We start from the raw sequence: 12,045 nt of genomic DNA, 5'->3' as shown, positions 1-12,045 counted from the left end.
ATCGAGTTGACTCACCGACTGTTTGACCACATCTGCCCACTCAGGTGGGACTCCATACTCCGGGTTTTCCTGAAGGAACCGGCACAGATCCTTCAAAGGAGGAGCAAAGGCACCACCAACCTACCGAAGAGATTGCAGGCAACGTGACCCAGACTGCACAGTGCATTTGGGATTTGTCTCAGTTGCATAAATATCACTTTGTCAACCTGACTGCAGATAAAAAATGTAACTTATTCTTTGTAAAATAGTATATAAGGTAGAACTGCAGCATGGAATATCAAGTGATTATAAGAGAAAGTGAATCTATCAGCCGATAAAGACAGCTTTTGAGGATGTGATTATCATTTTGGTCATTTTTGAATTTTAGGAAAGGATAAATGGCAGCTATTGTCTTTTCCTCAGTATTGCACTTTAAGAGTTTTCGTTTAGTGTTTAAAGTCAAACTTATACCCACCTTGCGTGCATTTCTCCGGTTGATGATCTGGACTCTTTCCTCTCCGGTCAGGCTGTTGACATCGATCTTATTGGGGTTCCTGCAGCGATGCCTTTTCTGCTTGGGTCGACCATCCTGGAAGTGGAACTGCAATTGCATCTTATTTACCCCCTGGACATGCAATGGATAAACACTTGTGGTAAAAAAAAAAATGTGTGAGGGCAGTACATTTTTTGCAGTAACGGGATTCTTGTTTAAGCACTGTCAGACTTTATCTGCACACACCCTTCTCCTTAAATGGGCAGAATATGTATTTCATGAAACCTTAATTTCAACTATCTATTTAAATACTTTATTTTTTGATGAACAACTGCATTGACTGGTCAAAACCATAGTTCTTCAGATCATAACCATAAACATATCTTGAATTAATTTATCTATTTTTAGTTAACATAAACCTTGTACCCTTTTCACTGAGGGTAGGAGAAAATAATACTTACAGGTATAAAAGCCCCAGTGTCTGCCACAAAGCCAGGGTGCTCTTTTAGCCACTTTTCTAGATCTTTCCTCCTTGGAGCGTCATCCCCAGCGAGTCTGGTGCCATCTTTGAGGTTGATGACAGGGACCCTGCTCTCTGCGTCTACAGGTGCCTGACTGGAACTCTGGCTGTAGCCTGGAACAGTCATGCCCACCTGACCAATACCACCCCACCCTGGAGGCACCTGGTAATACATGGCCATAGAGGTGTGTTACACAAGTAAAATACTCCTAAAAGAAATGAAACATTACCATCATATGTAGCTTAACCTGTGCCTCTTTCTCTGATTTTCTAGTTGTTATAAAAATAACATTCCTGCTTTTGCATGAACAAGGGACCAAAGAAAACTGCTTACCTGATCAGGAACAGCAGAGACTTTATTCTTGTTCATGAAGAGCAGGTCCATTCCCTCTACATTCTTCCGTCTTCCCCTTCGCTTCTTAACCACTGGCTGGCCTTCCACTACCCCGTTCAGCCTCATCTGACCGGTGAGACCTGGGGGCACTACAGAAGCAGCAGGCGGTTAGCTGCGAGCTACTGTGTCATGCATAAAGCCTAATTTAAACTGAAATGAAATGACGAAGATTTGAGCTACAGTTGGAAATATAGGCCTCTAGTTACCGTGAGGTCAAAGGCTCAAAGATATATATCAGACTCACTGCAGATTTTCTACTCTGTAAACAACCCCAGCAGGGCTACAGAAGATGATCAGGGACTATGCAGTCACCAGAGCTACACTTTGCTTCCATCTAGTGGTGGAAGAGGGAAATACAATAGCCTAATCTCGAGATTATAAATGCACATCTTGGTGTATTTTGTGTATTTATAATACTACTAATAATAAACACACCAGTCTGGAAGCTGCACTGCGGGTTGGTAATGTCAGCGAGGCCTGTGTCTGAGGCGGTCTGCAGCTCATGAAGCCGTGCAAGGTACTGCTGCTGGGCCTGGGGGCCCTCTTCTGTGTCTAGCGCCCTCTTCAGAGGTAGACCCTGTTTCTGGAAGGTCAGTTTCAGACCTCCTTCCTGCTATAGACAGACAGAGGAGTGTGAGGCAAGTCTAGAAAATAATCACGAGGCAAACATACAATTATAAACTATATTCCTTCTAAGACTGTTTATTTAGATTAAACATTTCAGTGCCTGCTTGTCTATCAGATAAATTTACAAATCACAAAGTAATTTCACTTCCTTTACATTCCCTACAATAAATTACCATCTCATTCTTATTCTTAAAAAGTCTATTCTTAACAACAAATACTATTCAGGTAATTTCTTGTTATGAGTATTGTAACACAGACACACAGTGGGTAATAGCCAGCAGGTCAGTAGGTAAAGTCTGATTGGATTGTAGTAGGAAGCCATGCCAAAGAGAGAGCTGCTAGCAGCCTGGACGTCTGGATTTTGAAGGGAACAAGCAGCAGGTAGATGAGGAGTGTGATGATAAAAACCATAACATTTGGGAAAGGATTATTATCAAAAAGCAACACAAAAGCAAGAAATCAATGGAAGCCTTCCAAGTTAATCGCCACGTTGCCTAGAAGCATATTAAGAGACCACCCACAGCCAAGGTCTTCATTTCAATCAGATTATAAGCAAGACCCCTTCAGTCTAGAGAGGCTTCAAACTGAACCTTATTATATTTCTCATGACTGAGTGATTTGTGCTCATGTAATCACAGCCTCAGAGCCCAATTCAAATTGAGTGTGTGGGAAAAGAGAGGAAGGCTGCTATTAAATTAATCTCTCTTCCTGCTAGGCAGTCAAAACTGCTAATCATACCCAAAGGAAAGAAAGAGGGAAACCAGAGAAATATCCTGAACATGGCAGCTAACACCGGTCATGGCAGCAGAAGTGGTAGGGTCCTATGATTAGGGCGAAGCAGAGGGAGGAGTGGATGAAGGGAGAAATTAACATACGTCGTTGAGTTTTACTGAGAACTCCTTGTTTTCTGCAACATGATTGGTCACCTTTGACCCCTGTGGTGAGGCAGAGGGGTCCTCGCACAGACTGTTGGCGTTGTCCAGCAGTTTGGTGGTATAGAAGGAGGCGACAGCACCTCCAGGCTCGTAGACCCTGCGCGTTCCTGGCCATTTGCCCTTTAGTACTGCCTGGCAAATGCTGTCCAGGCGGTTGATAATCACACGATCCTAAGTACAACAGCACAAATAGTCTGATTTTCCTGTTGTCCACAAGCACACTGAAGGTTCCCATATTGATTTGTTTTTCTGACATTCATCATGAAAACTAATCATTATAAACATGTATATTTGATGGTCAATACTTCCTTTTAACTAGATTTCAACAGTTATAGTGACATTGCAGCTGACCATACTGCTTTAATTTATTAATGTTTAACATGACCCTCTAGTTTAGATGCTCTGTAACACATGCCCAGATTTTCTGTATCACACCATGTACATGAATTCACCTTTGGCCAGTAGGATGCAGCGAGCATGTATCCACCTCCTTGGAAAGGATGTGAAGAGTTGTTGGAAATGCCGTTCTCAGCCATAAGAGTATCTTGCGTTTCGTCCTGCGTGGTGCTCAGTGATGCTACACTGTCCTCATCAAAGCCCTTCACACTTGTTGCTGCAGGGACTGAGACCGTGAGAGGATGCAGACAGACATTAGTAACACATTAGCAAGACTTCCTCTCAGAAAAATCTGAATGTAATTATTAATCATTATTGTTAAATACTGGTCTACAAAAACACAGTTGTTAAAAAACAAGATAAAATAAATTCTGGTTTAAACAATTATCTGGTTAGTAATGCAGTGGAATACAGTAACGTTTTGCTCCAACAGTTTCTCTTAACTACATATTAAAAAAAAGTTGTGATACTCACCTTTCTTCTTCCTTTCCTCCGAATCACTCTCGCTGTCATCAGAAGAAGAGGAGGAGGAGGAGGAGGATGACGAACCAGAGGAGCAGGATGACGAAGAGGAGGAGGAGCTGGACCCGGAATGTGAGGATGAAGAAGAGGATGATGACGAAGAGGAGGAGGAGCGGGATGAAGAGCTTGAGGAGGAGCCATCTGAGTCAGACTCTGAGCCATGCCTGGCCTCTCTGCGGCCCCTCCTGCTGGCCTTCTTGGGCTTCTTATCTGAGGAGTTGGGCGTGAGGGGTTTGGTTCGTGCTGCCACCATCTGCCTCTCATTGTCCCTCGTCTCACAAACAGGCTTCTCTTCCAGACCTGTTGGAGTAGCTGGTGCCTGAGTAGGGCTCCAGCCCTCACCCTCTTTCTCTCTGCTTTCCTCTCCCTCTGAGGATGGTTCCACTTTAGGCACAATCCCACAGGGCTTTGTGTCTCTCTGGGCCAGTGGAGAGCCTGTCAGCACTGCGCTGCTGGCTTGGTGCTGAGGGTTGAGGAGTGGGGTGGATGTACGTGATTGCTGCTGTGAAGCTTTCGTTTGGCTGTAGTTTCGCTGGGCAGCCATAAAGCTGAGCTCAGGGTCTCTCAGGATGTGGTAATCTGTGCGGCTGACACCATGCTTGGCTGCACCAATTAGCAGGTCACGGTCATGTGTACCAACTTCCCACCATACAGGTAAGTCAGAGCTCATCTGGCACAAGGACAGGCGCTCATATAGTAATGAATGCCCAAGGACTTGTTCCCTCACCTGACGAAGCAGCTCTACTCTGTACAGAGTACGAGAAGCTCGCTCCTCTGTAATGGGCTGTATAATCAGTGATGGGTCCACTGCAGAGTCTGGACAAAGATGAAGAAATAGGTGTGAGACATTTTGTAAAAAGAAAGGGAGGCTGCTTTACAAGTAACCAAAAGATCTGTTTCTGTCTGGAGTTTACACATCACACTGTTTGTCTTTCCACAAATGACTAACCTTATTAACCCATCTACCAGCACAGCCAAGAATAACCGTAGTACATACTACCTGATGCAGTGTTCATGATGTTATCAAAAGAAAAATGTATGTGGAATATGAAGACATAAGGGAAATATCAAGTGTTCTGACAACACCACACACTGTCATAACTTGACTAACATTCATAATTTGAAACAAAAAATACACAAGCTTAATTTCTTGTTGTGATATGGGTAACAGAATTATTGTGGATACAAAGTCTAAAGTATAATGCTGATGTGGTCTTCTGAGTGCCTAGACAAGGCTGATGGTTTGTCCGTGTATTTGTGTGTGAATAAGCGAATGGACTCTGACCTCCCTCTTTGGGTGGCAGGCGGCACACCCGTCGACACATGGCGGTAAAAGCACACAGGTATTTCTGCAGGCTTTCATCAGTCTTCTTGTGCAGGCGAGCCATGGCTCTGAACTTGGTCCAGTCAAACCGGCTGAGGTTTGGGTCAAAAACAACACCAAAAGTTGAGACCACCCGGTAGAAGTCAGCTTCTTCTCGCCTGGTCCATCTGACCAAATACATAAAATTTACAGTGCAATAAGAATTTATATGTACAAAGATATGTTAAATTTGGACTTGATATGCTTTCTCAAAGCTACTGATTAAAACCTCTATCTTGCTTCTTAACCAATCACCGATTCTGACCTTTGTTGCCGTTCAATCTTAGCAGCCATCTTGGGGTTGAGGGTGTTGTTGAGCGTGGGGGGCAGCGGGCAGAGGGGAGCAGACAGTATCATGGCCTGCTGGGATTGAGACTGAGCCTGGTGGATGTGGAGGATCTGCCGGCTCTTGGTGTAGCGCTGGGAGGCCGTGATCAGACGCCTCAGCCTGGCTGTCAGCACCGAGGAGGAAGGCCAGTAGGAAGTTTGACCTTCTGTCACTGGAACGGCATCTGGGTTGGCAAAATATAATACTTAATAGAAAACTTAAATTATTTTTACAATGCCTGACAGAAGTTTATTTTTATGCAAGCAAAAGTAATCACTCTTAACCAACTAATATTGACAAAAAAAAATTAAGAATAGATCACACATTTTTATTTCCAGGTTTTTTTTTTTCTCCTGAAGATGCAGGAAACACACTTTCTATAGGTTACACGTAGATCTGAAAAACATATCTTTAAAATTTCTCCTACCCAACCAAAGTCTGCTTTTAAAATCACCAAGATAATGATAATCTCCTGTGGATTACAAGAGTCTAATACTCACCTCCAGTGCTGTCAGTGACGATCAAGTCTCCCGGAGAAGAGGCGTCATCCTGCATTAGAAGATGGTGTTAGTTTAAGCATAAAAAAAGTCAGAACATCATACTTAAACTAGAAATATAAGGTTCCCAGAATATGACAGATGTGAAGGTAATTCACAGACTACCTCAAATATACAAGGTGGGATTAATTTTCTCAGATTAAATTATTATACAAACATTTCACTGTGGTTCTTGCAGCCTTACCTCCATATCATCCTTCAGCAGGGCTGGAGCAGGCTTGTATTCTGGATCATCCACATCCCTGCACATACACAGATTCAGGTTTGTCATTTTTGAAGTTTAACAATTTAGCCAAGATCATTTTAAAATATCTGAGCTTTAGCTGAGCACTTCAAAACAAAAGTGAGATTATGGTTTTGAGATCCATGAGTGGTGTTTTGTTACGCACCCATCAATAAAATCATTGCCCCTCTGTTCGGCAGCAATGGCCTTCTCATCGGGTCGTCCCACACGGTCTAAGAAGCACAAGGTGGGGTCCGCACGAATAGTGTTGTACTTCTCGTAACCTGAGAGCACACAAAAGGATAAATAAACACCAAAGTTAGCAAAGGATAATTCATGGAAATGGCAATATACTCAAGCTGCCTGATTTCCCAGTCACTTAATGTCAATGGAAAACATGAGTGCCAACAATGTATGATATTATGTTTCATTTTCAAAAAGAAAGAGTAGCTTTCTAATGTTTAGTGTTGAGCACTACAGATATTTGCGTTTATGTAATAATGGCTTATATAACATTAACCTTTAGGGTCCTTTATATTTTGTTTTCTTATTTCATTTCTGATCTAACAGATTTTTAAAAAGTTTTTCTCATGTCATTACTGTCATTAGCATGTGTACTCTCTTTTGCTACTGTAAAACCAAAATCTCCTCAGAGATTAAAAATCGAGAGCATCATTTTATTTGCACTAAACTACAGAAAAATGTCACAAGCTGAGGTTTCCTACCATGCTTATAGACACCCAGCAGCAGACATTTGTCTGCGATGGCATCCCACCACAAGGCTGGCAGCTCTGAATGGTCAGGTTCTGGCACCCAGATCTTTATCTCGCTGAAGAGAAGCAGATTTTGGACACATTATGTGGGCGAACATCTACTGAATTTATTAATTTACTTATATTCAACATTCAACAATCTGACCTCACTTTGGGCTTAGACATCATTACTTTTTTATGCAACACGACATCAGATACAGTGAAATAAATCCACACAAATAAACTATGACAAAAACCCCTTGAGGATCCAGACCTTTGCAGATGTTTCATCTTTATTTATATGAGATGGCTTTCAAGGGTTTTTATTATGGAACAAGAGAATGGGAACTGAAATCATTTAACTTTGATGTTTTAATATTTTCAGCAGAGCTGTATGGACAACAGGAAAAAAAAACATCTTTAACCAGCAGGTGGAGCTCTATAACCATCTTATTCATTTGACTTATCAGTTGATACTTCAACAGGTTGATTCTATATACTAATGACCATGCTCCACTAAAAACAACAAAAACAAAACAAAAAATGTTAAAATATCTTAATATGGTAAATAAGCCTGCCTGGTTGCTGTATTTAAGATGTTAAATTCATCTGTCTTTCTTTATATAATATAAATCCAGCTATTCATTTACCAAGCCAGGCTACCATCTGCTGGGTCCTGAGGAATCATTATATGATATAACATATGTAATTATATGATTATGTTAAGACAAAACTGTATATCGTATAGAAAACGATTAATTATAAAGCAGAGGTGAGAAGATATATGTAAGATAATGTCTGAATAAGTTCAAGTTTAGCTCACCTTGAGTCCACGCCGTCTAGCACTGTCTGGGCTTGGCTTCCTATCACCTCTTGTTTCAGGTAGTAGAGCATTCTGACCCTGAGCAGCACCCTGCAAAGACAACACCCACTGGTCACAACAAAGCCCTGACTGCGCACAAACGCTGAGTGAGCAGAACCAACACACACATTCACACGTGCAGCAACACAATGCAAGCGAGTGAATTCTGACAATTCCACCGTTATCCTAAGATCATACTACAGAGATGTATCTTTCCACCACGTGTACACCTAAGTATCGTAGCATACAGTCATACTGTATGTATAATAAATAGAGTACACCTTTTTTTTAGTCATAGAATAACTATCAACTGTAAGATCCACAGTCAGACACACAGTAGCTAATGCACCATGACAGACCAGTATACACACTACGCCCAATCAATTAACTTTGTGAATGACTGTATCTTCTGACATTATTGTATAGACCTCACAGCCAGTCATGAACAGCTCAAGCCTCTGAGGACTGAACGAACAGACAAGAGTCTCCCTCCAGTCGTCATGTGGTCGTGCTCTGGCAGTAGATGAAGGCTGGGAAGTCGAGGCTGATAAGGTAGAAAGAGGCTGACTCACAGGGGAGACATTAGCTCTGTGATGCATGATCACACATCACAGCCAGCAGGCTTTGAGTGGGGAGACAGCGAAGTGGTGGGAACTGTGGTGCGCCAGGCTGTAACGTCTGGTTATGCCTTGAGATTTTGCTTAATGTAGAAAATGTGCAGTGTAATAATTTTGAATAAACACAAAATTATTTTAAAATCCTTTGTGTAATGTTTGCTCTAGGAAAAATGTGGTGCAGAGATTTAGGCATGAAACAAAATGTTCTAATTTTTCTCATTTTCAGCATTGCTGTGGTATTATTAGCTGTCATACAATCATTCTTTACAGGTTAAATAAAAACACAACGAACAAACAAACAAACAAAAAACATCCAGATACACACAGCCTTTCTGAATGAAGCCCCTTATAATTCCCTCAATTAAACATGAAGTTTTTTCAAACCAAATGAATGCACCTTAAATTTTGATTACATGCAAATTGTCAACATTTACCCTTGTTGAGTCTTAGTAGTGTTGAGCACAACTGTCCGGCATCTGCTGCCAGACCTCTGAACCCTGAACACTTACTCTCCAGGTAAATTGACACCATGGTCTTCATTTGTATCTGCAGCCAATTTTTAAATTATCACCAGAACTTCTATGTTCATCCATCATTTCATGTGGTTTTCTTCAATGCACCTCTTGTTTCAAGAGCACTGAAAAAAAAACTGCTGCTTTGAAATATAGCATACCAAGCATTCTATCTATCTTCTGCTGTAACTCAGCTAAATATTCCCTGATTCAGTGACAGGTCCAGAAAAAAAATTGCACGACTCTGACGTCTGTCCGTCTGTCTCTGAGAGTGATGGATGTTTGTGGTGAAAGGTCTGGACTTGTAGCTCTGGCAAATCAATGTCTTGAACTTCCTCTCTTTCCCTCCCCCACCCTCCATCCTCTTGAGGACTGGACCAGCCCAGGAGCAGCTGTTGCTTCCTCTGCCTGTCAGCACACCCCTTCATCACTCTCCTTCCAAGCCTTTGTTAGCCAGTGACTGCATGCCTGTGTGATGTGGTTCACTTGAGTGGCTGCGTAGGATCTCAGTACAGTCATACACAGTCTTTCAGAAGCAAATAAGCCAAGTATGCATAACATGAGTGGCATGCAAAAAATCCCTCACAGTCTGCTCATGAAAAACAATCCATCAAATACTAGTGTACAGGGAGACACTGAGCCACAGATGTAATTCTGATTCAGAACATACCAACATCATGTGATTTTTAAGTGCTTTCTCAAACCTGCATCCTGCCACAGTATCAGTCTCGGATTTTCACCACAATACACAATAAAGGTTGCTGATCTTCATACAATAAAACCCCAAGTGCTTGTTGAACCACAAAAAAAAAAAAAAAAAAAAGTCCGATCATCACAGCTTGATGATCAGACTGACCTTTTGATCAGACTTGTGCACTGTCAATAGTTACCCACTACTTTCTATAGTTTTTTTAACGCTGAGCTTTGTCCTACATTTACGGCTCTGTTAAGGAGGCCACCCCGACCCCACCAGTCACAATACAGGTCCTTGGAGTGAAAACACAGAAGTCAGCAAAATCTGTTGACTGTGTGTCCCTGTTTGCCCAGCAGTGTCACATATCATACAATTCCTGGGTTCAGCACTAGGAAACAATGGAGAACTTTCTATGGAAGCTGCAGCGCTGTGTACCCAAAGCCCTATGGGCACAAACCCCACTTTTAAAAAGAAAAAGCCATCTATTTGGCTTTACTTCCCAGCAGTCCATGTTTTGATAAAAGCCATCTTTTTCCCTCTGTCTGTACATACGAGAGATCTATGACGGCCATTAGCTTGGCTGAGGTCTCATTAAGATTCGTATCAGTCAGCTGGTCTTGATGTGATACATGTCCAATAATGAATCAGTAGACTGTCTGCTCCAATAGACATTTTAATGCCTCCTAATTACTGAGGTTTGGAGGTGCCAGTTAAAATTTCAGCCACAGGCAGATTAGTATTTTTCTATGCTTAGGCTTCATTCTATTAAAAATAAACTGACAGGTGCTAGATAGTAGAGAATACCAACAATCTTCCAGTTGCTAATACAGAGAATGGAACACACACATAACCAGAAGAAACAAAACAGCCCAAACACAGACTATTTATCACCATGTAGAATGCAAGCAAATTTAATATGAGATCAAACATGTCTAGTAATACTTTTAGATAGTCAAGCGTTGTGTTGCTACTACTGCACTCTCATAAACAGCTAGTTACAACATTAGCAATCACAGGATTCGATGATGTAGGAATATATAATAATTCATTTTACTTGTTATAAGACAGGCTGGATTAAAGTATTGTTAAATGTTGCATGTGGTACAGGCAAGACCTACTTGTTGCAGTGATGTTTGAGATGTTTCTTGTAACCATCATCTTGGAGCATGTGTTCGGGGTTGTGTTTTCTTAGCCACTCAGCCTTATGGATGTCAAAAGAGCTGGACTGGGTTTTCATCTTCTTACCCTTTCTGCCTCGAGGGACTGGGGCAGACAAACCTAGTGGAAGAAGAACAGGAGGCTGAAAGTCATAGGTACAGTTTAACAGGATTATTTCCTGCTTGGCCCAACCTATCTCTGTACTGTTATCTGTTACATTTAAAAACAGAAGTTAGCTTAAAGTCCGGTGACTAACCCAGGTGATTCTGCAGCTCTTTGGTTTGCCCGTCCTCAGTCGGGGCAATCAGGTCCCACATGAAGCTTTTGATTTTGTCATCTCCGCGATAATGAACTAGACAGTAAGCCAGCAGAGCCCTGCAGATAGACTCTACATCCCATTCTGTTAGCTGTTTCTTAAAACGCCCATGGTTGAGAATATCCTTCCAACGACCCCACCTGAGAAAAAAAAAAAAAGGCATTTTATGACAATTATAATGTGAAACCTAATTTTAAAAAAGGTCTTAATCTTAAACTATTTATAATCATCTTACCCATATACAAGCAGATTTTTCTCTACTCTGAAGCACTCTGTACGTCCATAGCTGTTAAGGCGGTCGTAGTTTCGCCTGAGCTTAGGTTTGGTGTCGTCACTCTCACTATCTCCTTCCGAAAGCTCTGCCAGTTCATCCTTGGTGGCGCTGAATGGCCTTGTTTGCTTTCTGACACGAGGAGTGTCAATCACCAGGCTGTTCTGTAGTTAGAGAAACAAAATTTCAGGACAGGGCTTTCAGGCCCTATACTGGAGTTTAATAACCCTAGTAGTGATCCTTGCATCATGTCTTTCTTAATTATTTTGTGCTTGGTGTACTTTATTCACCATGGTGCAATACTTACTCTGCCATTGACCATATCAACATCAATGTCAGCCTTTTTGGCCCACTTGTCCCAGAAGTTGGGGTCATCCAGAGCGATGTCTGTGCGGTTTCCAGATGCCACAAAACTGGCCTGAAAGCAAACATCAGAATCATATCAAGCCATAATCACATTTTCTCCAGCCTGTATGCCTGGCATCATGTCCTGTTACTGTTTTTAATCTAGATCGCTTATCTTACA

At 41.8% G+C, this 12,045-nt stretch overlaps 1 protein-coding gene across 6 annotated transcripts in view; it reads right to left on the bottom strand.

Moving 5' to 3' along the window:
* Nucleotides 1-12,045, bottom strand: part of chd9 (chromodomain helicase DNA binding protein 9) — a 65,454-nt gene that overhangs the window by 4,360 nt on the left and 49,049 nt on the right. For 3 of the 6 annotated variants that reach the window (XM_026293399.1, XM_026293403.1, XM_026293404.2), the window contains 19 exons: nt 11,827-11,937; nt 11,484-11,683; nt 11,189-11,388; nt 10,893-11,052; nt 7,913-8,002; nt 7,063-7,166; nt 6,504-6,621; nt 6,299-6,356; nt 6,058-6,106; nt 5,495-5,741; nt 5,152-5,357; nt 3,819-4,682; nt 3,401-3,570; nt 2,889-3,119; nt 1,822-1,999; nt 1,327-1,475; nt 934-1,155; nt 455-604; nt 16-120 (listed from right to left, as the gene is read on the bottom strand). In XM_026293399.1, the coding sequence (XP_026149184.1) occupies nt 16-120; nt 455-604; nt 934-1,155; nt 1,327-1,475; nt 1,822-1,999; nt 2,889-3,119; nt 3,401-3,570; nt 3,819-4,682; nt 5,152-5,357; nt 5,495-5,741; nt 6,058-6,106; nt 6,299-6,356; nt 6,504-6,621; nt 7,063-7,166; nt 7,913-8,002; nt 10,893-11,052; nt 11,189-11,388; nt 11,484-11,683; nt 11,827-11,937 (3,612 nt within the window). The remainder of the gene's footprint in view (nt 1-15; nt 121-454; nt 605-933; nt 1,156-1,326; nt 1,476-1,821; nt 2,000-2,888; nt 3,120-3,400; nt 3,571-3,818; nt 4,683-5,151; nt 5,358-5,494; nt 5,742-6,057; nt 6,107-6,298; nt 6,357-6,503; nt 6,622-7,062; nt 7,167-7,912; nt 8,003-10,892; nt 11,053-11,188; nt 11,389-11,483; nt 11,684-11,826; nt 11,938-12,045) is intronic. The other 3 variants (XM_026293400.1, XM_026293401.1, XM_026293402.1) reach the window with 3 other exon arrangements.

The sequence above is a fragment of the Mastacembelus armatus genome, chromosome 3 (assembly GCF_900324485.2).
Source record: "Mastacembelus armatus chromosome 3, fMasArm1.2, whole genome shotgun sequence".
Classification (NCBI taxonomy): domain Eukaryota; kingdom Metazoa; phylum Chordata; class Actinopteri; order Synbranchiformes; family Mastacembelidae; genus Mastacembelus; species Mastacembelus armatus.
This window is presented reverse-complemented; position numbering and strand designations above follow the sequence as displayed.